This window comes from Protopterus annectens, chromosome 8.part0, assembly GCF_019279795.1.
Source record: "Protopterus annectens isolate FY-2018-M chromosome 8.part0, PAN1.0, whole genome shotgun sequence".
Taxonomy (NCBI): domain Eukaryota; kingdom Metazoa; phylum Chordata; order Ceratodontiformes; family Protopteridae; genus Protopterus; species Protopterus annectens.
The window spans coordinates 595,899,162-595,927,077 of record NC_056741.1 but is presented as its reverse complement, the minus strand read 5'-3'; the positions used below and the strand labels follow the sequence as shown (position 1 = coordinate 595,927,077).

General features: G+C 44.7%; 1 protein-coding gene across 1 annotated transcript in view; it reads left to right on the top strand.

Moving 5' to 3' along the window:
* Nucleotides 1–27,916, top strand: part of HUWE1 (HECT, UBA and WWE domain containing E3 ubiquitin protein ligase 1) — a gene marked incomplete in the record, with an annotated part of 5,008,559 nt that overhangs the window by 1,470,253 nt on the left and 3,510,390 nt on the right. Inside the window, 1 exon segment of the mRNA XM_044079288.1 lies at nt 6,347–6,427. Coding sequence (XP_043935223.1) covers nt 6,347–6,427 — 81 coding nt within the window.

The window sequence follows — 27,916 nt, the reverse complement described above, 5'->3', positions numbered from 1 at the left end:
GACAGATTTCAACAAAGGAGTTTGTAACACACTGAGTGCAGAGAAAGCACTGCCAGTCTTACCTATTAACTAAGATAGTTGAGGCCACTGATGTTTCTGAGGTCTTGAGTGATATGCTACGATAAATGTGCCAAAAGGTACTTTGAATTCAGTAATGGGTCTGATAAGATACAAGTAAAGTGGAATTGAGATTTCCTTGGATCTAGTAGCGATACCTTTGGAAATAAGAGCCGGATAAAAGGCTTTCTGGACTACTGTGGTGATATATGATGGTCAAATAAGGAATTGAGTACCCAAATCCCTTACAAGAGTGTCTGACTGGAGGGGTGCAACTGCTGTATTTTAAGTGAATCTTTAAAAAAAAAAAAAAAGTTTTTCTTTCCATTTAATTTGAGACATTTATCTTTGCACCAGTTGGTAACCTGGTCTAAGTAGTGTTGCAGCTATGCGAGTCAGTTGAAGAGCGAATAACACCCAATTTAGTCATCTGCAGAATTGTCCATAGGCCAAAAGTGCTGGCCTGAAGGTCTGAAAAATGCATGTGAAATGGGAGAGGGCCCAAAAATGACCCCTGTGGTATGCCACTGATCACTTGTTTTCAAAAGTGGTTCTGTCAGACTATCAGTTACCTATCTATTGCACAATAGAAGGATTTATAATCTGATTTACAAGTGTCAGCGACCTTGGCTAGGTCTAGATATGCTATTTGTACCGCATAACCACTAACTACTGCTTGTTAATTTTTCAAAGAAATTAATGAATTTAGAGGCAGGACCTTCCTTTGATAAAGGGAAATTGAGGAGGGTCCAGAGTTGAGATTTTCATTGGCCAGAGTTATGAAGTCTGACATAATGTGCTCTTTATCTTTACATGTAAGACTAGTATGTGTATAGTTACCAGGGTCCATGGTTAGGCCACCCTTATGTAGTGGCAGTACAGTAGTTTTCCAGGTTGCTGGATTGTAACCAGTAGAGAAGCTTAGATTAAAGAATTAAAGTAAGGGATCAGAAAAGCCATATTTGGCACTGATAATTAGGCTACTTGGTACGTTGTCAGGGCCGATGAATGAAGTTTTCTTAGTTTTTAAAAGGTCTGAGAACTTCTTCCATAGGAATTAGTGTAGTAGTATTGTGGACTAGCTCCAAACACTGATGGGTGTTGGTTCTTAACTTCTTAACATAGTTAAAAACTTGGTTATTTTTAGTTTTAGTTGCTATTTTGATCGTAATATGCCTTGAGCTTCCTAATGGTTCCTTTAAGCATGCTGTTAAGAAAGAATGAGATCTCTTATAAGCATTAAGCAGTTCTTCTCTTGTAATTTATTTGTACAGGTATTCTGACATGGGCTTGTTTTTAAACTCCCTTGTGGATAAGGACTGCCTTGTCATTATGACCAAGTAGGAGTAGAAGTCAGAGGCATAAGAAGCAACTTCAGCAGTAGGATCCTTCAAAGGAGGTTTACAGAAGTATTAGGTCACTTAAAGTACAAAAAATTATCTTGTTTGTAGATTTAAAGGGTGTACTGGAGGTGGTCCTGTAACTTGTTTGGAGTTTGCAAAGGCACTTGACCCTTTTAAATAGTGTTTAGGACGGATCTACTTGCCACATAGGCAAAGATTTTGGCTTCAGTTTTTGTTTGGGTTTGACTAGACTAAAGTAAGGGAGCAGATATTATTTAATTTGACATTTGTTTACTGGGGTGGTCCGAGTCTACAGAACCCGTTTTCAGCAGCAGAGGCCCGGGGAGAAAAGGTCCACTTATAGTACAGTACAAATACAGTATAATCTAATACAATAAAGATTACATTAGAAATATACAAAAAGTTGAAAGAACAGACTGCTACAAGATGTAATATATTACTACACATCTAAACAGTTCTATACAGTTAAAACATTGCAGACCGTAATAGTCACTCATCATACATGATGTAGAAATAGCCAGAAAGTTAGTGATGCAGACATATAGCGAGAGAGAGTTAATAGAAGCAATAAATCCTGCGCAGCAGCTTAAGGATATGGTATAGAAGCAGAGAAGTTGGAGCTTTAGGATCATGCAGTCTGAGGGATTGAAATGTGAGCGAAGAGGAAGAGCTAAGCATTAGGCAGGCTTTATGCAGGAGCAGAGCCATGTATATTTGAGATTATTTTTTTTAAAGAGGCTTTGAAATTGGTTAGACTAGGAATAAACCTGGTAGCTAGAGGTAATGAATTCTAATGTATAGAGACAGAGTATGACTACAGAGTGACCAGGTTTTCTTGTGGGTTTTGAGATGGCCAAGAAATGTTTGTCGTCTGATCGTAGGGATTGATTTGGTGTGTAAGGTGCGACTATAGATTGGCTAGTGCAGGGCAGGCAGTAGGCTTGAAATAAGGTTGTGCAAGGTGGAAATTTGAATAAAGGTAAGTTGGTTGTGTAGTTCAAGCCAGTTTAATTTTAGAAGTGGTTTAAAGTGGTGTGTGTAATATTTTTGTGGCAAACTTTGTTTTAGCATTGTTACAACTTGCTTAGGGTAGAATTTTGTAAGTTAAGATAGGGGCACCATACAGAAGAGAGGGAAGTAAAAATGTTTTTGCAAGGGTAGTTTTGGTTGCTGCAGTAAAAAAATGTTTTTCTATATAAGTCCCAGTTTTTAAGTTTTCTTTATATTTTGCTGTATATGGTGGTCAAATGAGTTTGTCGATAACGCCTAGAAGTTTGGTTTCCTGCATTATTTCTATGGCAGTTTTGTCAGATGCAAGAATGTTGAAATGATCAGTGACAAGGGAGGTCTTTTTGGGATAAGAGTACTAGTTTTGTCTTTGGATTAAGAAAGAGTTGGGCATTTCTTAGCCAGGATTCAACTGCTGTAAAGGACTGAGTTTTTGAGAGTAATTCTGGTAGTGATTGATCATTGCAGGTTATGGGTGGAATCAGCATATTGAATGAGGGTCCCAGGGTGAGAGGCAGTGTGGAGGTTGTTTGTGGAAGTGTTGTAGTAGGGGTCCTAGGATGGAGCCTTAGGGGACTCCAGTAGGGTTGTGGAGAAAGGGTGAGAAGTTTGGTGGACCATTTCACTGCTTGTTTATGATCCTTGAGGTAGCTCTGAAGCCATTTTACTCTTATGTGAGAAGCCTAAGTTAGTGTGTTAAACAGTAAGGGGTGAGACAGTGTCAAAGGCCATGGAGAGATCAAGGAATACTGAGGCTGTGTAGTATCCTGCATCTCTGGCCTTGTTCATGGTGTCTGTAAAAGATAATAGGGTGTAGCTGTGCTGTGGCTATGTTAGAAGCCATGTTGGGTTTTAGTTAAAAGATTGTTTTGCAATAGATATTGCATTACCTGCTGATGGATACCTGTCAAGAATTTTGGATATGGGTTACAAGATGGATGTAGGACGGAAATTGAATGGATCAAAAGAGTTGCCTTCTTTGTGGATGGGGGTGATGAGATGATTTCCATATGGTAGGTACGTCTGATTCAGATAAAAACCTATTTATAAGGATACTGATTGGGTAGGCAACTGAGTTAGCAGCCAGTTTGAGGTAATATGGGGGAGATTGTCAGCTGAAGTAGAGCAGGGTTTTAGTTTTTGTAGCAGTTTCTTAATGGTATGAGTGGGTAATGGCTGAAACATACAGATTTATGCTGTTTGTGCAGGAGTCGGAAGCTATGGTTTGCCAATCTGTATTTGTTTCCTAAGATTGCTTCAAGGTTTGTCATTTTGAGTAAGGGGGTATAGTAATAGGGTTAGAAGTAGTTGATGGCCTGGAGTCTGTCTCAATAGGTTGAAGGGTGGGGGGTCCAGCATTAGGGGTGTTTGTTAGTAGGTATGAAATTGATTTTATGAATTGCTTGTTAAATTTTTTTGGCTGTTTGTGATGGAGGGATATCAGGTGATAGGGTGTGCTCTCCATTTCTTCCAGGGTTAAGTAGAGAAGATATGGAGTACCAACATTTACTGGGGTTGATTTTATGCTGGAATTGAAGATGGGGAATAATGACTTTTTATCTGTTTAGCTTTGTCAGTTTGTTACATAGTGTTTTGAAATTAACATGATTTTGTTCATTTTTTTGTTTGGTTTCCAGGTTGACCAGGCTAGGTCCCTTTGCTTCATCAGGTGTTTACATTCTTTAGAGAGCCATGATGCTGTTTTTGATTCTTTTCATACGAATGGGAGCTAGTGTATTAAGTATGTGAAGGAAGGTATTAGAGTATAGTACAGCATCACTAAGGGGTAGCTTTTTAAGGGGTGTCCAGTCTCTTTCCTGTAGGAGATTGTTGAATTTATGCTGACAAAAATTGCGTTCCTAACTGATTTTATAGTATGTACTCTTAGTTGTTGGGAGTTTGTTCTAAGGAAGTAAGCTGGTAGATCGCTCAGGGAGCTAGGCAGTGTACCAGAAGAGGGGTAATTAAGGTGGGATACTAGAATCCAGTCTAAGGTGGATTGGCAGGCAAGATCTTTGCTGTATCTTGTTGGAGCATTGATAAGCTGAGAATAAACATACAGATTTATGCTGTTTGTGCAGGAGTCGGAAGCTATGGTTTGCCAATCTGTATTTGTTTCCTAAGATTGCTTCAAGGTTTATTGTTTGGGATGTTCAGGATATATTTTCCAACACTGGTATATTATTACCTGGTGGGATATACATTACCATTATGCAAATTTTTTTTGCTATGTTAAGGTTCAAAAAAGATTAGTACCTCTGCATTGGAAAAGATGGGTATATTACTGGTATAGGGTGTGATGTTTTGTAGAGGGATATAGAAGTGCTATCCCCCCCCCTTTTTTTTTTTTTAGATCGAGCTCTTCTAATTATTGCAAAGTTTGGCGGTATTATTTGAGTCTTTTACATTGTGATGTAGCCATGTTTCAGTAAGGGCTAGTATGTCAGGTTTATTTTGATCAATCCAGGCATGCAGTGGGCCTATTTTATTACATAAACTTCTAAGGTTAATTGCAAGTGTGTTCCAAGTCTTTGGGGTTATCTTGTGGCTAGGATTAGAGGTTGGGCCAGGGTTAGGATATATGTCTCCACATTTGAGTAGATAGGTAATGAGAAATGTGTACCATGGGAAGTGTTTTTTATTCCTAGGTGAGAGTACTAGTGTGAAGTGTGGTTTCATAGGAGGTGAGGATGCCAGTTTGTGGCCTGAATAGAATGGGAGGGTATAGGGGGAAAAGCTGGGAGATATGTGAGAAGCTGTGTTTATTGGGGAGAGGGTTAGAGGAGGTTGTTGATGTGCATTGGTGTGTGGTGGTATGCAACGATATAGCTGTCCCGAAAGTACTCCTTTCCTCTCTGAGATGGGGAATGGTTGGTTGCTGTTGTCATTCTAATGTGTCTTTGCATTTAAGAGTGTTAGTTGGAAGGCTGAATTATAGGACTGGGTTCTCTCCCTGAGATTCATTGTATGCCTTCCCAGTGGAGGAAGCAATTGGCAAATACGCTGCTTTGTGGTGATTTTGATTTCCTAGCTTGTTGTGTGAAGCTTGTTTCTTTGCATTTGCATACATTCCAGTCAGTAGATTTGCTGCTAATGAGATGCAAGTCATCTTATTGCTGGTGTGTCTACTAAAAAGTTAACCGTGAAAGTGTTAAGTGGAGGTAGACACCAAGCAGAAGCACTGCTTTTCTTTGGTGTTGACATTTTCTATTTTTGATAGTGTTGAAGTGCTTTGTAGCACAAGAACACACACTACAACTACTTTTTCCCCATTTTCGTCCATGTGGTCAGGGTGACACAAACAGTGTCAGTCATTTAGAGCCAGTGTTCGTATAGCCAGGTGAGTAGTCAGTTTTATAGTAAATATGTGCTACAGTAGCACCTTTTTAGGCACTGAAACGTTCCTCTGGACATACAAGTGAACCTTTTCAATGTGCTGATCTTTGAGTAAAAAAAAAACTTCTGTAATTTGTGTTTAAATAGTATGCTTAAAAATGTGTGCTCTTTTAATTGCTGGTAGTAATGGAGGAAGTTGGGGCTTGTGGTATGATAGGGTTTTGGAATGCAGAGCAGTGGCTGTGAATCCGTGTGCCGTTATAGTGCATGTGCTGAGACGAAACTCTTAGGGTTACTTTATTCCTCAGATGTGGTAAACATTGAGTTTGCAACAGATAAGCTATTTTAAGTTATGTTGGTATTTTTTGGAGGGAGGTGGCTAAGATGGCATAGTGCTCAAGTGGAATATTTAAGCTGGTGTAACTTTATTTTCATGTAAGCTACTATGGTTAGTGTCATAGCCTTGTATGAGAAGAGTGTTTGACAAATTCTACTGACATTGGCTTTGATCTTGTGAGTTGTCTGGTGGTGAATGCAATATGTGGAATTTTTAAATATTTAATATTTTTTATCTTTTTCAGTAATGGATGGCTCACTCCCTACCTCATTGAAGCATGTTATCAGCAATGCAGAGTATTATGGTCCTTCTCTTTTTCTGCTAGGTAAGTCGTAATGAGTGTAGGTGAATGAGATAAGTGTCTGGTATTAGTTTACTGTAGGCTGTGTATCATACAAAATTATGTGCTGTTAACTCCATGTAGTTTATTTTTCTGTGAGTTGCCTGTTTTTCACTTCATTGGATTTTCGTACTAGGCGAACATGTTAAGCTTGATGTCCATTGTCCCTTACTTTTTTTTTTATGGAGAACTAGCGCTTTGTAGTGGGAGAATAGTCTTTTCTGTCATTAAATGCATTTTATTTCTGTTTTCTTTACCTTCTACCTTAATTTTATTAGCTGGACCTAGATTAATCAGCTTAGCAGCATTTTGCTGCAGGGAATGGGGACTGGACTATGAACCCACTTCCTTTCTGAGAATGTAAACAGTTCATTATTCATATTTCAGTTTGTTCTATTTCTTGTTCAGCTAATGGCTTGAGTTGGTCATTTTAGAGATTGGTACATAGGCCAGCACAAACCTGGTAATGTTCTCCGCTCAGCTTAGCCTTTATCTTTGGTTAGAATCCTGCTTGCTGGCATTTTGTTTGCTTGTTCTGTTTTCTAGAGCCAGGGCTAGATGCATTGTCCTGGTCTTCGATGTGGCAATGGTGACTCTATGTGAAGTCCTCTTGCTCCTGCTGTGCTCTCTGACCTTACTACTGACTTTAGATCTCAAGGATGCGTACAGTCATATTTACTACTGCTTTTAGAGGACTTGGCCAGTATTATTTAGGGAATTCTTCAATATCTGTTTACCTCCTTGCCCTTTGGTCTGGCTTTTGCTCCCAGAATTTTTACAGAATTTCTGCCACCAGTTATATAGCTTAGTGCAGGACCAGAAGCATCCATGACTACTAGTCCTGCCTATATGACTGATTCAGGCAGTCAAGTGTTCATGCAGGGGCATTAGGGTGTACTCCAGTGCCCTCAGTGTCGGGTGGAGATCTAGAGTACCCTGGAGTACGTCTAGACTCTCAACAGGTGAGTTTCTTCCTGAGCCAGCAAAAGTATATGTTATTTCCAGACAGAGCAGTGAACTTTCTTGGTGGGGTTCCAACATTGCCACCCCTTGGAGTTCCCTGTTTCTTTTCTTCCTTGACTCAAGTGGATTCGTCAAAAGCCTTAATTCAGGGCTTCTCTTTTAGGGTCTGATTCTCTCTGGAGCTGTTCTCGGATGCATCAGATGTGGGGTGGGGGATTTCTTGTGGCCCCCCCCCCCCCGTAAAAGTCAGGGACTCTGACCTCATTATAGGTCAGACCATATCTGCATAAGATACGAGGGCTCTGCTGTTTGCTCTGCGAGCCTTTCATTCCCTGTTTCATCATGGGCCCCTCAGTCTTCACAGACAATACCACAGTGATGTATGTCAGCAAGCAGGGGAGCACAAGGTCCCTAACTTCTTTGCAGACTAGCTCTTCAGGTCTGGGATCTAGCTATCCCGTCTCATGTAACTCCTCAGCAAGTTTGCATTTCTTCAGGGCACAGTCTTGTGGCCGACTCTTTAAGCAGGACTAGAACACAGTCTTATGAGTAGATGCTTCACAGAGGTGTGTTCCTGGATGTTGCCTATTGGTGGAGTATTCCTGGGGTAGATCATTCACCTCCCTTCTAAGCAGATAGCTTCCTCTATGCTGTTCCAGATTTCGAAGGGCTCTGACTTGGAATGCGGACACCTTGTCTTTTCCTTAGAAGGAATGATGTCCTATTCATATGCTGCTGTATTCATGACATTAGGGAGTTTTCTCTTGGGAACTGTCGAACGGCCGGCTGTTATAAAAAAGTTAAATGCTACTGCTTGGGCGCGCATGACGTCCTGCGCCTCTTCACTGACTGTTGTAAGTGGACATCTGTTATAAAGCTGATGTCAGCACACATCCAGTTCAGAACCTTTCTGCCGCCTGCGTGACTACCAGCTCCAGTCATCGCTTCATCAGAAGAAGCCTGTTTCTATATCTGACTCCAGATAAGTACCCCATAGGGATTTTCTAATCTTTACTTGCTACTGCTTTGGGTTTCATGTCCGGTAGGAAGAGCAGGTGTAGGTGTGGAAGGCAAATTCCACATTAAGATTCGCATGAGGTCTGCCTATTCTGTCTGGGCTGAGAACACTACCAGACCATATAAAGTATTTGTCAGGGCTTTGTTCCCAAAACCCTTAGAAGCAGTCTAGCAGCTTTGAATATGTAAGTTGAGAACCAAAGACTTAAACATCTCGCTGCACATATGGATCACATGTCAGAACCCTTGGTTAGAGCCCCCCAGTCAAGAAGGCCAAAAAGAGCAGGCCTCAACCGATTGCTGTGACCTCCACTCCAGCCATACCTGTTGAGGCCAGTGAAGACACTGAGTCAGAGCCCGAGTTCTCGGCGCTGCCTTCTGTGGAAGGCCTGGAGGAATCTATTCCTTTGCCAGAGGTAATGTCCCAGAGGGAAACTCAGGCATCCAAGTCTGTCGCTGAGGGGGAACCTAGGCCCTTTATTTCTGAGACTTTCTGAACACACAAAAACATACTCGGAGGCTCTAAATAAATATCTGCTTAAGCAGCAGAGACCTCCAAAGCAGACACCCAAGCAACCGCTACCCCAAAACAAAACACATGCAACACATAGTTCACAAAGCCAGTGTGCCGAACAGTCACAGCTTTTAAGGCTAAAAACACACCTGATACACTTGTAATAGTTGACTCTATCGTCAGGCACACTGACGTCCTGCTCACCAGGCTGAACAAGAAGGTCACGGTGAGCTGCCTGTCTGGCGCTAGGATCCACCAGATAACACAAGCACTCCGGTCACTCCAAAGCAAGTACAAATATGACTCAATGTCCATGCTGGTGTGAATGACCTGAGACGTACCTCCCTGGACTACATGAAAAGAGACAGAGGAGCTCTCTGAGCTTGTAGCCCAGGCCGGTGTGACCCTGACCTCGGGTAGCATCTTACCCTCCCCAAGAATGATGCCACAACATGAAGACAAGATGATCAATTTCAACAATTGGCTTAAGTATTGGTGTCATTCAAAGGGGATCCAGTGCCTGTCAGCCTGGGATAACATGCTCGACAAGCCGCGAAGCTTCGGTAGGGACGGCTTGCATCTGTTACCCCTGGGCTTTCAAATATTGGAAAAGGCTCTTGCTACCCCCATAGTGCCTTTTTTTAGGCAAGGCTCAAAAGACAAACCCACCTCCATAGGGTATCACAAGGGATAAGAAGCTGAGTAATGCTTCTCAACGCCAGAAGTCTAAACCTCAAGATGCACGCACTCGAAACTCTCCTTAGCATGGAGAAAATCAATATCTGTGCAGTAACAGAAACCTGCTTCAAGGCTCCCGAAAGCACCCCAGCCCTACCAGGTTATACCTCATACAATTCTATTCGGCCCCAAAACTTGGATCGAACCACAAAAGGAAGGGGAGTATCAATATTCGTCAGATACCCACGCCTTCAGGTTGGTGGCACAGCACGAAGCATCCGAGACTATCCATGTGCAACTGACAGTGGGTAAAACTGCCTTCCAGTTTATAGCCTGCTACAGACCACCCCTCCCAAACCCAGGAACCCCACTCGGCCTTCCTGAAAACACTGGAAAATATGAAGGTCTCTCCAAACACCATTATATTGGGCGACTTCAACTACCCAAACATAGACTGGGAGCATTACTCTAGCTCCAACACCCTAGCCCAAAGGTTCCTAGAATTTATAAACTCAAATTTCCTTGATACTGATGTTATGTCATGTTTGGCGCAGCAGCTGCTAATCTCTTCAAAGCTCTCCAAACCAAAGGGAAGGAACTGAGACATACCTTTCTCTCCAGAGCCTTGTTTCCAGAGGAATTACCCAGCAAAAACTTCATTTGTGAGAGCTTCAGGTAAGAGACCTCAAACAAAAAACCCAGAAAGGAACACAGGAAACAGGCCCCACTTAGGCCTTCCTCCGCCACCCCTCCCTCTAAACAGCCCATTCTGGAAAACCTGGTAGTCTGTGACTAACCAGGCTCCTCACCCAGATACCCATCTTTCTATGCGTCTCTCCCTTCCTGCTTGGAAGCAGGTTATCCAGCATTCCTGGGTCCTCTCCATCATAACACAGGGATACTTCATGACCTGGGAGCCCAGACCCATCCCCAAAGGCATCACTCACCCATCCCAAGACCAAATACCTCTCATCCCACCAATCCTGTAAGAACTTCTTGCTCAAGAAACCATTCAGGAGGTACCCACCTTGGCAAGAGGAATAGGATTTTATTCAAGACTCTTCTTGGTCCCCAGAAAGGAAGGCCCCTGGAGGTCGATCCTGGACCTATCCCACCTAATCACTTTCCTCAGAATCCCCTCCTTCAGGATGCTTTCTCTCCCTAATCTTCTACCCCTGATCCTTCCTCAGGCTTTTCTAGTGTCTTTGGACATAAAGAACACCTACTTACACATCCCCATTCACCCACTTTTCAGGAGGTACCTCAGCTTCTCAGTGGGTTCTGCTCAGTTACAGTTCTGTGCTTTACCCTTTGGTCTTTCTAGAGCACCAAGGGTATTTACAAAATGTTTGGCCCAGTCATGGCATTTGCCATAACAAAGGGAATACAGCTTTTCCCTTACTTGGATCACATCCTGATCCAGGCTCCCCTCAAGTTCCACAGGCCTACAACACCTATGCTTCACTATCTCCCTCCTATCGGGTCTAGGACTTGCCATAAACCTCCAAAAAAATCCTCCCTGATACCCTCCCATGATCAGGTGTTTCTAGGGTGTTGCATTCTGACAAGGGGAATGATGGCTTGCCTACCACCAGACAAGATTGTGTGATGCTCATATCTTATTTTGAGGGAGTTCTCCCCCTCAAAGCCATCTCACCCAGGGAATTCCTCAATCCTAGGGTTTATCGCCTCAACTGTCCTCTTACTCCCCCTGGCAAGGCTCCACATGAAGAAGTTCCTTTGGTATCCAAGTTCAATCTTGAAACGCATGCACCCTCTGGAATTCATGATTCCCATGCTGACGTGCCTGACCAGAGAACTCAAATGGTAGCTCTCCCAGATACAGAAAAATCCTGGCCTGTCCCTACAGCCCATGCCTCCCAACCAGGATCTCTTCACGGATGCCTCAGACACAGGCTGGGGTCAAACCGTAGGAAACTGGAGAGTGAGGAACACTTTGACCCACACAACAAAAGGAGCACATCAGTATCAAGGAAATGAGCCCCCTGATATTGGCTTTGGAAAATTTCAAGGATCACTTTTGACCAGACACTCTGAGGTGGTACACAGACAATACCAATGTGCTGTGGTACATCAACAAGCAGGGAGGGGCAGAGTCCTACCTCCTGTGCAGACTAGCACTGCAGGCTTGGGAAATTGCATTGAAGAAACGTATCCTTTTCCAAGCTGTTAGTATCCCTTCAGAAAATGTGATGGCAGATACATTGAGCAGGTGCATGACCCGGTCTCACGAATGGATGCTGAACAGTGATGCGTTTCTGGACCAGGTGCATTGATGGGGTATCCCAGATGTGGATCTCTTTGCCTCCCCCATGAACAAACAGTTGACTATCTTCTCTTCCAGGGTACCTCACCCAGAGGCTTGGAAGGTGGATGCGCTCTCAATTTCCTGGAAGAGGATGTACACCCCTGCATTCCCCTCATTCCCTTTCATTCAGAGTCTCCTGCTGAAAAGTCAGAAGGAACGGCCTCAAATCTTGTTGGTGACTCCCTATTGGCCGAGGCAGCATTGAATGTTCTTCGTGTTTTCACTGTTGCAGTCATCACCTGTGGGTTATTCCTGCTGTGGTAGCCCTTGGTCGGCCCGAATACCAGAGTCTGTTTTTGTGCATTGGCTGCAGTCACCTGTAGTCTGACGTCAGGTTGTCAGTGCTATAAAGCAAGACAGCCGATGTCATTACATTAATCTTGCTTGCTGTGGAGCCCGTAGCAGAAGCAGTTTGCACGAGTGCCGGTCGGTCGCTACCAGAAGTTGAATTTCAGCAGAAAACGTCCAAAGCCAAGTACCCTGTTGGGGACCCTTTTTTCTTGCTTTGATTTCCGAAAAAGTTAAGAATTCTCACCTGTGGAAAGTAGATCCCACACAGAGACTTTCATTCTTAATGCATCACTTGTTTAGGCCCAGACCATGACGTCCCTCGTTGCTGATTCTGTGCCCTCTTTAATATGAGAACCATTCGCCATAGAGCTCTTTTTGTAGACAATTATTTTTGTATTCCATTTTTGAATTCTGATGTTGCGTCTGTTGGCTAGCAATCCACTGACATTCCGAAAAAACGTAGAGACAGGCCACACAAGGCTAAGCCTTCTGCGGCTACCGCTAAGCAAATAGTTCTCCAGAATTCAGTGAGGAGCTTTCGCAGCCGCCCGACTCGCTTTCTACGCTGGCCTCTGCCAAGACCCTTTCAGAGTCAGGAATGCCGCAGAAATACACTTCCTCTTCTGAGCCTTTGGCTGTGTCTGCCTCGGTTATGTCCAGAGCCAAGACGCAGGCACTGGCTTCCGCGGAGGCTGTTCTCACTACCGATTCTTGACAAGAAACGGCATCTTCTCTTCCGACTACGGTTTCTCAGAAACCGGCTGATTCTCTCAGGTCTCAAAGCCAGGCCACTCCTAGAAAATCTGCTTCTAGCCACCATCTTGCAACTGCTCCCTCACTTCAAGTTCAAATACTTAAAATGGTGGAGGATCTCATCTCCCTTATCCGAGGTACTCAGGCCTGCACTCCAAAAGGGAAAAGGCTTCCTTCTGCAGAAATTGTCAGACCAAGAGTCTGAGCAATCTGATTATTCTGCCTTTGAAGAGGAACAGCAGCCCTCCACTGTTTTAGGATTCAGATGCAGAGGAATTCATCCCCTCTGCCTCACCTCCAGAGGACCTCTCCTTCAGGGAAACCCTTCACTCCCTCAGGGAGCATTTTCAGTGGGAATCTCAGGGCTACCCAGAGTCAAAGAAACAGTTTCTGGACCTGCCCCAGCACCAGACCCCTGCCATCCCACCTATTCTAGAAGTGGTGGATAAAGATTTCCTTGAATCCAGTTTAGCCCCTGATGCCCTGCCTCCTGCTCCAGCTAAACCTGACAGGTAGTACAAAGTACCGGATTCTCACAAATACCTGTACAAGAACCCTGCTGCAGACCTGAGGTCATAACACAGGGACCCAAAGGGGAGATGAGACTAGTTCTGCCAAGAATACTTTTTCTTCTGATAAAGACTCCAGAGCGCTGGACAGTTGGAGCAAAAAAGTATATAGCTCTGCAACCTTAGCTGTCCGAGCACTCAGTTGTCAGTTCCGTATGTTAAAATAACACACTTTGGAACAATTAAAACAGAAGATTGCTACCTCTCCTGACGGTGCCAACTCAAAGGAGCTGGCAGAATTACTACACTCTGCTTGTCAAATGGCCAAGCACTCATTACAATGTGGATATGATGCCCTAGAAGCCTCTAGCAGGGCAGCAGTGACAAGGTCTGTTATTAGAAGACGTGCATGGCTGAAACAACCTGATCATGTCTAGTCTAAACTTATTGATGCACCCCTAGATAAGGAACGCCTGTTTGGGGAAGAAGCAGAAGAGGTGCTTAAAGATGGAAGACAAAGCAAAATCTTTGCAAATGGTAAAAGATTTCTTTCACGTTCAACCTCCCAGATTCAGCGCGAACTTCCCCTCTAAGCACTGGGCCTTTCTTGCACCCAGCAGACTGGGGCAAAGTAAGCCCCGCAGGGACAGGACATCCAGGCCCCTATCCCCGGGCCAGCAAAGAAGCAAACAATGGACCACGTCCGCTTCTAAGGCAGGGAGTTCTAAGTCAAGCTTCTATGGTAAACACAATGACTCTCCCTCCCCCCTCTGTTCTCCTTTCACTCATCTAAAACGAGGAGGAAGGCTTACAATCTTGAAGGACAATTGGGTCTCTCTAACCAAGGACCAGTGGGTATTAAAATTTCTCAGAGATGCAGATTCTCCTTCAGCGAACTCCCTATTCCAAGAGGGTACCCAAACCCCCCCCCCCCCAACCAACCAGTGAGCAGAGGCATTAAAACAGGTAACACTAATATCCCAGGGAGCAGTAGAACCTGCCCCTCTGGATCAAACAGGAAAGTTTTTTTACACCAGACTATTCGTTGTTCCCAGAAAAGAGGGCTCTTGGCACCCCATCTTGGAATCTATCAAAACTGAAGACCTCATTGGTGGTCCCCAGATTCAAAATGCTAACCTTGCAGCAGCTCCTGCCTATGCTCACACAAAATGCCTGGCTAGTCTCACTAGTCCTAAAAGATGCCTACCTCCACATCCCCATCCATGAATCGTGCAAAAAAATTCCTGCATTTCGGAACAGGCTACCAGCACTTTCAGTTCTCTGCGCTGCCCTTTGGCTTATCTACTGCTCCCAGAGTATTCACCAAATGTTTGGCTCCGGCTGTAGCATTCTGCAGACAAAGAAATACACAGAGTTACCCTTACCTGGACGATCGCCTCATTCAGGCGAACCGCAAAGAAAAGTTGCTCCAGGAGCTTCTCTGTCAAAGAACTCTTAACTACCCTAGGCTTCACCATCAATGAGGAAATAATCAAAGCAAAACCCCACCAGGAAGATTGTTTTCCTGGGAGCTGTGCTAGACACAGCAACCTTAATGGCCTTCCTATCACCAAAAAAGCAGAGGTTCCTGCCACTCTTTCACCCAGCTGGCTTCCATAAGTCACCTCACTGCGAGGAAGTTCCTGCAAGCCCTGGGATACATAGCATTTGCATCCTTCTCATCCCTCTCAACAGGCTTTGCATGAGAAAGCTTCAGTGGTATTTAACGTTTGGTGTCAGCACCCAGTCCCGAGAGACCACTCTCCCACTGATCCCTTGCATAAGGGATGATTTTTTTCTGGTGGGCAGAGGCCTGTGCCATGAACAAGGGTCTTCCTTTCATCCGCCTCCCTTCCGGCCATACCATCACCACCGACACCTCAGACATAGCTTGGGACGCTCATCTAGCAGGTGTACCCAAGGCCTTTGGATTGCCCAGACACTTCACTTGCACATCATCCAGAAAGAAATGATGGCAGCGCAAAATGCTTACGACTTTTTTCCGACCCCATCTCAGGCCAGGCCTCCTCCTTTTTTAAACAGTCAACACCACAGTAATGTGGTATATCAACAAGCAGGGGGGTACCCAATCTTGCAGGCACCTCCATGGGGCTTCACCCAATTGCCCAATACTTACCAGGGATCAACAATACACTGGCAGACCAACAAAGCAGAAACTTACTGGACCACCTCGAATGGCAGCTCCACTGAGAGATCTTTCTGCAAATCACCCAGGAGTGGGGGACCCCAGAGGTGGACATCTTTGCCTCTCACTTAAACCACCAGCTGCAGATGTTTTGTACCAAGGAGTATCATCTCCTAGCATGGAAGGTTGATGCCTTGACCTTGCTCTGGAACTCCATTTTTGTGTGCGCATACCCTTCTCTGACCCTCATTCCCAAGGTTCTGATCAAAATAAGAGGAGAGACCATAGGCCATCCTCATCGGTCCATACTGGCCCAGACAGCATTGGTACTCCTTACTATGCAGTTTGACATTACAATGCCCAAAGCTGCTTCCCCTAAGGTCAGACCCCTTGACCCAGGAGAGGGGTAAGGTACTGCACCCAGACCTACAGACTTACACTTTCAGCATGGCTTGTACACTAAAAACTAACAAGAAGTCTGTTAAGCAAACAGGTCCTCAACATCATCACAGAGGCCAGAAGGCCCAGCACAAGAAAATCTTATGCAGGAAAATGGAAAATATTCTGCTCCTGGAAACAATCAAAAGGAAGCAGTACCTCCCAACCTTCCATCTATCTCATTCTGCATTACTTAGCAGAGTTGCTCAATAGTGGCTTCTCCTCTTAAAATCCATGCCTCTGCTATCTCTGCCCATTATGATTCAGATCCACCCCTGTTCTCTCATCCTTTGATTAAGCAGTTCCTCAGAGAGGCTTCTATCAGCCCTCCCAGAAGACCACCTACTCCATCCTGGGACCTGAATTATGTGGAAGAGAAACTACCTCCTTTTGAACCTGCCGCTTCAACAGAATTGAAATACCTCTGCTGGAAGACTGCCTTCCTGCTAGCTATCACCTCAGCCAGAAGGGTCTCAACTTCAAGCTCTCCTGGCTGTTGAGCCCTTCATAATTTTCTATGCAGAAGCCCCCCTGATGACTAATTCCTCTTTTATGCCCAAGGTTGTATCTGATGTGACCCTTATCCAGGCCATACACCTTTCCCAACCCGCAAAACAAGGAGGAAAGAATTCTACACTCCGATGTGCACAGACAACTCTGATACCATCTGGACCGCATTAAGCCATTCAGAAAAACTGACCAGCTTTTTGTAAGCTTTGCCCCAGGTGCAGAGGGGAAGCCCATTTCCAAACAAACCATTTCCAAATGGATTTCACAATGTATCCACTTCTGCTACAGACTACATAGGAAACCAGTCTGTCAATCTGTACCCGCTCAACTAGGGCAACCTCCACTTCTACTGCCTTTCTCAGGGGTGTACCTACCAGGGACATCTTGGAAGCGGCCACCTGGACCTCTGTCCATACCTTTACAAAGCATTACCACCTACCTAGCTTTGCATGTATAACTTGAGCACTAATCCAGACCATCTTTTTTTGAAGAAGGCTAGAACCTGTCTGATCGAAGATTGCTGGAACAGGGCTCAGTTTTTAGCTTTTTATTTGTTTATTTGTTTAAATCAGTTTGCTCATTTGCTACTGTTAAATTAAAAAAAAAAAAAAAAAATACACTTTATGCATCGCTGCTATAGTAGGGTTAAACTATTTCCGGCACCATAAAGTTGTCTCTTCAAATTTTCCCTTAGAACTAGCCAGTTTTTTAGTTTTAGCACTCAAATCTGTTTCTTTGAGCTCAGCACTTGATCTTCGTGTTTCACTGTTGCAGTCATTACATTCGGGTAATCTGCAGGCAGGTTGCCCTCAGTCGGTCTGAATAAAGTCTTGGGTCCTGCATCAGTTGCTGTTTCCTCTTCCTTGAAGTCAGGTCGTCGGGGGTATAAAACATGCAGCCGAAGCCATTTTAAGCTGTCTTTCTTGCCGTGCAGTGCCCGAAGCAGAAGCAGTTCACAAGTGCCGGTCAGCCGACTCCTGAAATTTTCTTTTTCGATTTTCAAAACCTAAGTCTTCAAACTAAAGCTAAATTACCCCATTGGGGAAACTTTTTCTTGCTCCTTACCGATGTCAGTAAAAGTTAATTGCATTACTTGTGGGAAGCAAATACTCATAAGGATTTTCATTTGTACTACATTCCTTGCCTAGGCCCTGATCACAGCGTCCCTTGCTGTTGGTTTTGTGCTAAATTTAACCAATGCACTATTAAGCGCCGGTATATTTTTGCTTCTAAATATTTTGGTTCAAGATTTAACCACCCTGAAATGTCTGTTAGCAATCCGATTACCGGAGTTCACAAAAAACGCAAGGAAAAAAACAGACTGTCGAGGTCCAAAACCGACGAAGCTTCTAAGCCAGTAGCCGGTTCGCAGCCCCTGATACCCGCTACTTTTGAGTTGCAGGCCTCTACTGAGACCCATTCTGAGTCTGGTATGCCGCGAGATTTGCCAAGTATTGAACCCACAGATGTCTCTCCCTTGGATGGGTCTGGAGCCGCTGAGCAGGCACCAGCTTCGGAGGGTGTTTTCAAGCCTCAACATTTTTATATTAAACCAACACCATCAACAAAAACAAGGTCAAAAACTACTATGTCTAAAAAAAACTGATGCATGAGCCACATGCTCAGGCCCCTATGGCTAAAAAACAATTGATCAAAATGGCTGAGGATTTAATTACCTTGATCAGGACCCCCCCCCCCCCTGCTAAGAGGCCTAGGCAAGGCACTGATTATGAATCTTCAGATCAGGTTTCCATTTCTTCTGATTCCTCTTCTGATCAGGAATTTTCTATTCCAACTTATGAGGATTCTGATGCATTGGAATCCATCCCATCTGCATCTCCTCCTGAGGATAACCCTTTTGGAGAGACTTTGCATACTTTAAGGGAACATTTTCACTGGGAGAGTTAGGACTTCTCTGAATCAAAAAAGAGGCTTAGGAATTTTCTTCTTCCTCAGCATAGGCCTTTGTCAATACCTCCTGTATTAGACATTGTTGATGAGTTCTCTGAATCAAGCATGGCTCCTGATTCCCTGCCTCCGGCTCCTAGTAAGCCAGACAGATATTACAGGGATGTCCTTCAAGGATGCATCTGCAGTCATAACATATGGGTTGTCCTGCCTCAGGCAGCCCTTCGGTCGGCCGGATTCCAAAGTCTGGGTCTGGCCTCGGCTGATGTCGCACTTTCCCCGACGTCAGAGCGTCTGGGGTATAAAAGCATCAGCCGACGCCATTTTCCTCATTCTTTCTTGCCGCGTGGTGCCCGAAGCAGAAGCTGTTCGCAAGTGCCGGTCGGTCAGATCCACTGAATTCAGCTACCGAAGACTTCGAAAAAAGCTAAGTACCCCGTTGGGGACTCTTTTGCCTCAGCCGATGTCAAAGTAAATAATTGTTTAACTTGTGGGAAACAAATACCTCATAAGGATTTCCATTCCTACTGCCTTCCTTGCTTAGGCCCAGACCACGACGTATCGGCCTGTTCAGCCTGTGCTTCCTTCAACCGACGAACTCTTAGACGTCGGTCGGAGTTTGCAGAGGAATTTTTCGGGGCCAGTTTTGCTTATAAAATGTCGTCTGAGACTCCGACTTCGCATTTGGTGAAAAAACGGAAGGAAAAGGACTGACACTCGCGGCCCCCGGTTTCGGCTGAAACCACGGTAAGGCCTACCGCGAGTGTCTGTTTCGGCTGAAACAGAGTCCTCGGAGATTCCTACTTCGGAAACCTTTCAACCGACCACCGCAGCCTGGGAGGCCCCGGCTGAGTCGGCTACCGAACTACCTATCGAAACCAGTGTTCAGGAAATGTCAGACACCATTCCTTTGGACATTTCTACTCCTGCACGTGGGGCAGCTAGGCCCCCTGCTTCCATGTCCATTAAGGCCTTTTCTAGGGCTAAAGCTGCTAAACTTTCTAAAGCCTTGCCTCCCAAGACTACCTCCCTGAGGCCTTCCTCCAGTTCTCAGATCCTCAGCCTTGCAGAGGACCTTATTTCCTTAATTAGAGGTTAACAACCTCACCCAGACAGGGCCTCTCACCCTCCACCGGTCAAAAGGCCCAGGACTGACCCATCTGACCCACACTCTTCAGATGAGTCCTCGGATGGATCTGAATTGTCAAACCACCAGGAGGGGGCTTATTCGCCTTATGAGGATTCAGATGCTGAGGAATCTGTCCCTTCGGCCTCCCCTCCTGAAGAGTTTTCCTTTGGTGAGACTCTACACTCCATGAGAGAACATTTTCAATGGCAAGGTCAGAATTTCTCTGATTCTAGAAAAAGATTAAGGACATTTTTGCATTTGCCTCAACATAGGCCCTTAGCTATACCTCCTATTCTGAATGTAATTGATGTGTACAATGATGTCAGTACAGCCCCTGATACTCTTCCTCCGGCCCCTGCCAAACCTGATAGATACTACAGGGTTCCGGATTCTCATTTCCATCTGTATAAAGCCCATTCAGCAGACCCAGAAACTATTTATCGGGGCCCTAAAGGGGTTGCGGCCGCCACTGCCAAAAATCCTCTACCCTCTGAAAGAGAGTCTAGAGCTTTAGAGAGATGGGGAAAGAAGGTATATACTTCTGCAACTCTGTCAGGGCATTAAATTGTCAATTTCATATGATACAGTACCAAGAGTATTTGTTAGATGAACTGAATAAGAAACTTTCTTCTCCTGAACCCCTTAACTGTAAATCCCTTCAGGATTTGGTACACAACTCACAACAGGTTAGTAATCATTTCTTAAAATGTGGCTATGATGCATTGGAGGCTTCATTTAGGTCAGCTATGACTGGGGCAGTTATTCGTAGGCATGCCTGGCTGAAGGAACAATCTTTGCCAGACCATGTTAAAGCAAAACTCCTGGATGCTCCAATGGAGAAACAAAATTTATTTGGCTCCTCTGCTCAGGAGATCTTAAAGGTTGAAGAAAAGGCAAAATCTGTGCAAACAATTAAGGATTTCCTGCAAGTACAACCACCGAGATTCAGCAGAAATTAGCCTACTAAGAATTGGTCCTTTCCAGACTCAGAGCCCAGAGGGGCAGGAACAGGCACCCTAGAGGCAGATGCCAATCGAGGGGCTCCTACAGAGGCTGTCAGTGGCAGCCTGCCAACGAGAGAAGTAGTGCAGCAACAACAACAACAACTACTACACCAGGACAGGCTGAATGACTTTACTCTGATTCCGCCTACCAGGGATCAACTGCAAGCACCCTTGGGCGGAAAGCTGGCTTTATTCTCAAAAAACTGGCATTATATTACAAGGGACACATGGACACTGCAAATAGACAAAGGATACAGGTTCCACTTCCACACTTTGCCAAAAAGAAACGGAATGCCAAACCTTCCAACAAATCAGAGGGCAGAGGCTTTAAGACAGATCAACATTTTGCTTCAGATGGAAGCTATAGAAAAGGTACCACGCTCAGAACAAGGCCAAGGATTTTATTCCAGACTGTTCCTTGTACCAAGAAAAAAAAATCATTGGAGGCCTATTCTTGACCTGTCCGCACTGAATACTTATCTCATTGTGCCAAAATTCAAGATGCTGACTCTACAGCAACTTCTTCCCATGTTGGGCAAGGAGTCTTGGCTGGTGACTCTAGATCTCAAGGAGGCATACCTGCACGTCCCTATTCGACCAAGTTGCAGAAGGCACCTCAGATTTCTTGCAGGATCAGAGCATTATCAATTCTCAGCATTGCCCTTTGGCTTATCTACTGCGCCCAGAGTATTCACAAAATGCCTGGCATCAGTAATTGCACATTGCAGACTTCAGGGAATTCAAATCTACCCATACCTGGACGACTGCCTAATACAAGCGGACAACAAGGAAAATTTGATAAAGGACTCTGCCTATGCCATCCACCTGCTACAGGCCTTGGGACACACAGTCAACATTCAAAAGTCAAGACTGGTGCCATCCCAACGGATAACCTTTTTGGGTGCAGATCTGGACACAACCACCCAAATGGCTTTTCTCACAGAAGAAAAACAAAAACAACTTCCAGATTACTTCATGACTCTGACAAGACAAACTCAGCTTACTGCAAGGAAAATCCTGCAGGCCCTGGGTTACATGGCATCCTGCATAATTCTGATACCACAAGCCAGGCTGCATATGAGAAAATTACAATGGTCTCAACACAGTCACAGTTTAGAATCCTTGATACCAATCATTCCATGCCTTCAAAAGGAATTTCTGTGGTGGGCTCAGGCCTGCCAGTCCAACAGAGGGTTGCCTTTCAGCAAACCAAAAACAAGGCAGACCATCACCACGGACGCTTCAGACCGAGGATGGGGAGCACACCTGGTGGACAAATGTATCCAGGGCCTATGGCCTCAAGGACAATTAAGCATGCACATAAACTAAAAGGAAATGCTGGCAGTGATGCATGCAATCGAGGCTTTCAAACCCTTCCTACAACAAGGCCACCTGTTAATAAGGACAGACAACACCACGGTCATGTGGTACATAAACAGGGAGGCACACATTAATACTCTCTATTCCGGCTGGCTATGAATCTATGAGAACTATGCCTGAAACTCAATATTCAACTACAGTCCCAGTTCGTGCCTGGAAAAGAGAGCACACTGGCAGACAGCTTAAGCAGAACTACCATGGATGCACACGAATGGATGCTGCACCCAGCCATCTTCCAACTTCTAGCAAAGGCATGGGGAATGCCGGAGATAGATCTGTTCACCTCCCCACTCAACCATCAGCTGAGGACATTCTGCTCAAGGACATACCACCCACAAGCTTGGAGGGTGGACTCTCTCTCTTTCAGCTGGAAAGCTCTAAAAGTATATGCCTTCCCACCTCTTCAATTAATGTACAAGGTTCTACTGAAGATCCGGGAGGAACAGCCAAGAGTGATACTGATAGCTCCAGACTGGCCAAGGCAACACTGGTATCCATTATTAAGAAGCATGTCTCAGGCAAAACCATGGCCTCTCCCCCTATGGCCTCTGCTTCTGACGCAGAACAATTTCAAGATCATGCATCCCAACTTGAAAACATTGCAGGTAACTGCCTGGAAAATTCCTTAAATCCCAATCAAACTCCTTTATCACAAAGAGTGAAGGACATTATCTTGGAAGCTCGCCGCCCTTCCACAAGGAAGACATACTCGGCTAAATGGAAAAGATTTCTCATTTGGAACACATCAAAAGGCTCAGATGTGACAGTGGTAAGCATGACACATATCCTGGAATACTTAGCAGAATTGTTCCACAATGGCATGTCTTATTCCTCCATTAAGATTCATGCCTCAGCAATTTCAGCAGAATACAATGTGGATCCACCTATCTTCTCACACCCTCTCCTCAGACAATTTCTGAGAGGGATCAAAAATATTAAACCTCCAAGAAAGACCCCCTTTACCTGCTTGGGATCTCAACTTTGTGCTGGAGAAACTGACACTTCCGCTGATGCTGCTGGTTCAAAAGGAGGATCTACAGTTTCTGTCTTGGAAAACTGCATTCCTTCTTGCAATAACTTCAGCAAGAAGAGTATCTGAGTTACAAGCATTAATGGCAGTACAGCCATTCCTTATTTTCCATCAGGACAGTTTCACTAAGAACCAATCCTACTTTTATGCCAAAGGTGGTATCTAGGGTATCCTTGAACCAAGCTATTCACTTGCCTACGTTCTTCCCAAATCCACAGAATAGAGGGGAAAAACTGCTGCACACCCTGGATATACACAGACAACTACGCTACTACTTGGACAGAACTAAAACCAGCAGAAAAACTGACCAACTATTTGTAGCATATGCTACTGGGGTGCAAGGAAAAGCAATTTCCAAACAGACAATTTCAAAATGGATAGGAAATTGCGTTCAATTTTGCTACTCCTTTCATGGAAAGACAGTTCCTGAAAACATCAGGTCTCCTTCCACAAGGGCCACGGCCACCACTACAGCCTTCCTACGAGGGGTGGCTACCAAAGACATTTTAGAAGCTGCTACTTGGAGCTCCGTGCATACATTTGCCAAACATTACAATATACCTTTATACTCCAGATCCAGAGCAGGCTTTGCTACTGCAGTCCTGCAGGGGATCTCAACTACTCCATCCTTTTCTTAGTACCTCCTCCCCCAGATTGGCTATGGTATTCTACCCATATGTTATGACTGCAGATGCATCCTTGAAGGACATAGTACAGTTTTGTACCTACCATAAATGTAGATGTCCGATAGGTATGCATCTGCAGTCAGGTTTACCCTCCCTCCTTCCCATCTGTGTTATTCCTAGGGTGCTTACCCCTCCATTAGCTAGCTGGGGGATCTATTATGGTGTATTTGTTTGTATATATATGTATATATTTTGGAAAATGTTTGGAATTATTGCATTCCTCCAAATTTGGCCTTCCTAGAGGGCACCTGGCATCTGGGGCAAGAAACACTGAGGAAAATGGCGTCGGCTGATGCTTTTATACCCCAGACGCTCTGACGTCGGGGAAAGTGCGACATCAGCCGAGGCCAGACCCAGACTTTGGAATCCGGCCGACCGAAGGGCTGCCTGAGGCAGGACAACCCATATGTTATGACTGCAGATGCATACCTATCGGACATCTACATTTATGGTAGGTACAAAACTGTACTTTCCTGACTCCCACAAACTTTTCAAAAATCCTGCTGCTGATCCTGAGACTATTTATCAGGGTCCCAAGGGTGTTGAGGTTTCTACAGCCAAAAATCCTACCCCTTCTGATAAGAGATTCCAGGGCACTGGGTAGATGGGGTAAGGAGGTTTATACGTCTGCAACCTTGGCAGTCAGGGCTTTAAACTGCCAGTTTCAAATGCGTAAATATTAACAGCATGTTATGGGCTTACTGAAACAGACTATTGTTGATTTCTGATTGTGTGGAAAATAGTTACAGGATTTATTGCATTTAGCGGAACAGGTTGGAAAGCATACTTTTCAATGTGGTTTTGATTCCGTGGAGGCCTCTTCCAGGGCCACCGTAACTGTATCTGTGATAAGAAGGCATGCATGGCTCAAGGAGCAAAATCTGCCTGATCGTGTTAAGCTAAATTGTTGGATGCCCCTTAACAGCATGATAGTCTGTTTGGTAATAAGGAAGAAGAGGTTTTAAAGAAAATGAAAGACTAAGCTAAATCTATGCAAACTGTAAAAGATTTCTTGCAAGTGCAGCCACCCAGGTTCAGTAGGCACTGGCCTACTAAGAATTGGTCCTTTCCTGTGTCCAACAGAGCCACTCAGGATGACCCAGGCACTCCAAAGGCTCCAGATATCAATGACAAGGATCTTGCAGGTCAAAGCAATGGGGTGCCTCCACCTCGAAATCTGGAGGTAACAAAGCACAACCCTACAGTAAGCAGTCTCAATGACTTTCTTCTACCAACTGCAAGCACTTATCTTTTGGCAGCCCCCTTGGGGGTAAACTAGCACATCATACTCAGAATTGGCAGTTAATTACCCAGGACAAGTTGGTATTCAACATAGTATCCCAGGGTACAGATTTCATTTCCACAATTTGCCAATTCCAAACGGATGGTCAGCCCTTCCACAAAACCAGTGGGCAGAGGCCCAGAAACAAGTCTTGTCCCTCATGGATATGGGGGCTATTCATCCGGTACCAGAAAAGGAAAAAGGACAAGGATTTTATTCAAGACTTTTCCTGGTACCCAGAAAAGACAAATCATGGTGTCCAATACTGGACTTATCAATTCTGAACACGTTCCTGGACATTCCAAAATTCAAAATGCTGACTTTACAACCGCTACTGCCTATGTTAGGCAAGAATGCCTGGTTGGTAACTTGAGACTTGAGGCATACCTGCATATCCCAATAAGGGAATCTTGTAGAAGATACCTCTGCTTCAAAGCAGGCTTTTTGCATTACCAATTCTCTGCACTGCCCTTTGGCTTACCTACTGTGCCCAGGGTCTTTACAATGTGCCTGGCACCAGTAATTGCATTCTGCAGGCAACGAAACGTTCAAATTTATCCTTATCTGGACGAATGTCTCATTTAGGCAGAGGACAAGGACACTCTTCTTCAACATCTGGTGTTTGTAAAAAGGATCCTAGCATGACTAGGGTGCACCATTAAAGAAAAGAAATCACAACTGGTACTCTCTCAAATTACATTCCTGGGTGCAAGCTTGAATACAACTGCCCAGATGGCTTACCTCACGCCAGACAAACAAATTCAATTTACAACGTACTTCAAACAAATGACAGCAAAAACCCAGTTATCTGCAAGACAAATTCTGCAGGCTTTTGGGTCATGGCATCCTGTATTCTACTAATTCCATATGCGAAACTGCACGTGAGGAAACTTCAGTGGTACCTAAAAAGCTTATGGAGTCAACATTATCACAGCCTGGAAACGATGATTCCTCTCATTCCCTGCCTGCAACAGGAATTTCTTTGGTGGGCAGAGACCTGTCACCAAAACAAGGGACTGTCACTTAATCTACCCCCTGCCACCCAAACCTTAACTACAGACGCATCAGACTATGCTTTTGCCCTTTCTGGCAGGGAGATGCATTCAGGGCAAATGGAGCCCAAACCAAATGCATCTACATATCAACCGGAAAGAAATGCTAGCTGTTCAGAATGCTTTGACAGCCTTCAAGGACTTCATCCAGGACAACTACTGATGAAGACGGACAACACCACAGTTATGTGGTACACAAACAAGCAGGGAGGGGGGTACCCATTCCTACCCCCTTTGCAGACTAGCCATGGCCTTGTGGAACACAGCCTTGACTTGCCAAATATCAAGCTCAATTCCTGCCAGGAAAGCAAAATACTCTGGCGGATGACCTAAGCAGAAATCTTGTTGACCTGCACAAATGGGAACTGGATCCACAAATCTTCTGCATGTTAACACAAACAGGTAAACCCAGGTATAGTTTTGGGGAGTGGCAAATAGATCCATCAGTTGGCCAAATTCTGCACAAGAACTCATCACAAAAAAGCATGGAAAGTGGATGCTGTATCGTTCAGCTGGAAAAGCCCATCAGTCTATGCCTTTCCCCCTCGGCCCCTACTCTCCAAGGTCTTACTAAAAGTCAGACGGGGAAAAAACAGAAATGATTCTTATTGCTCCCGACTGGCCTCGCCATCACTGGTACCCGCTTCCAAGGAATGTCACACCTTCCTCCATGGTACTTGCCTCAAACACCTCGCCTATTGTCTCAGCAGAACTATCAAATTCTGCGCACTCTGCTCCAAACTCTGAATCTTGCAGCATGGCTAATCAACTAATTTTACCAACCACATCTCTCAGTAAATCTGTGATGGATGTCATTTTGGAAGCCAGAAGGCCTAGTACTAGAAAATCCTTATGCTGATAAATGGAAGAGATTCATTGCTTGGAAACGAGCACAAGGAATAGACACAGCAAAGCCCATTATTCCTCAGATTTTACAATGCTTAACTGAGATGCTTGACAAGGGCCTATCTTTTTCTTCAATAAAAATCAATGCCTCTGCCATCTCAGCTCAGTACAACACAGAACCTCCCGTCTTTTCTCATCCCCTGCTGAAACAGTACCTCAGAGGGGCCAAAAATTTAAGGCCTCCCAGAAGACCGCCAACTCCTGCATGGGTCCTCAATTTTTTGCTGGAAAAACTCACCCTGCCTCCTTTTGAACCAGCAGCGACTGCGGATATAAAATTTCTTTCTTGGAAGACCGCTTTTCTTTTGGCAGTTACTTCAGCCAGAAGGGTTTCAGAACTACAGGCTCTCATGGCAGTGGAGCCTTTTATTTTTTATCCGGATAGTGTGGCCCTCGGGACCAATCCTTCTCTTATGTCTAAGGTGGTATCCAGTGTGTCTCTTAACCAGACCATTCACCTGCCAACTTTTTTCCCAAATCCGCAGAACAAGGGGGAGCGGATTCTGCATTTATTGGATGTACACAGACAACTAAGATTCTACTTAAACAGGACAAAGTCTGAGCAACTACTGGTAGCATTTGCTGCAGGATCGTAGGGGAGGGCTATATCAAAGCAGACTATTTCTAAATGGATAAGTCATTGTATTTGTTTCTGCTATTTGCACCATGGTAAGCCTGTGCCCACTGGGATCAGATCCCATTCCACCAGGGCTGCCTCTACTTCAGCAGCTTTTCTCAGAGGGGTCCCTACAAGAGACGTTCTATAATCTGCTACTTTGAGCTCAGTTCATACATTCAAAAGCATTATCATTTACCTCTCCTCTAAATCCAGGGCAGGCTTTGCCTCTGCAGTCCTGCAGGACCTTATAGCTGCTCCTAATGCCGTTTAGTTCCATCCTCCCATCCATAGCGTTGGAATTTTACCCAAATGTAATGATTGCAACAGTGA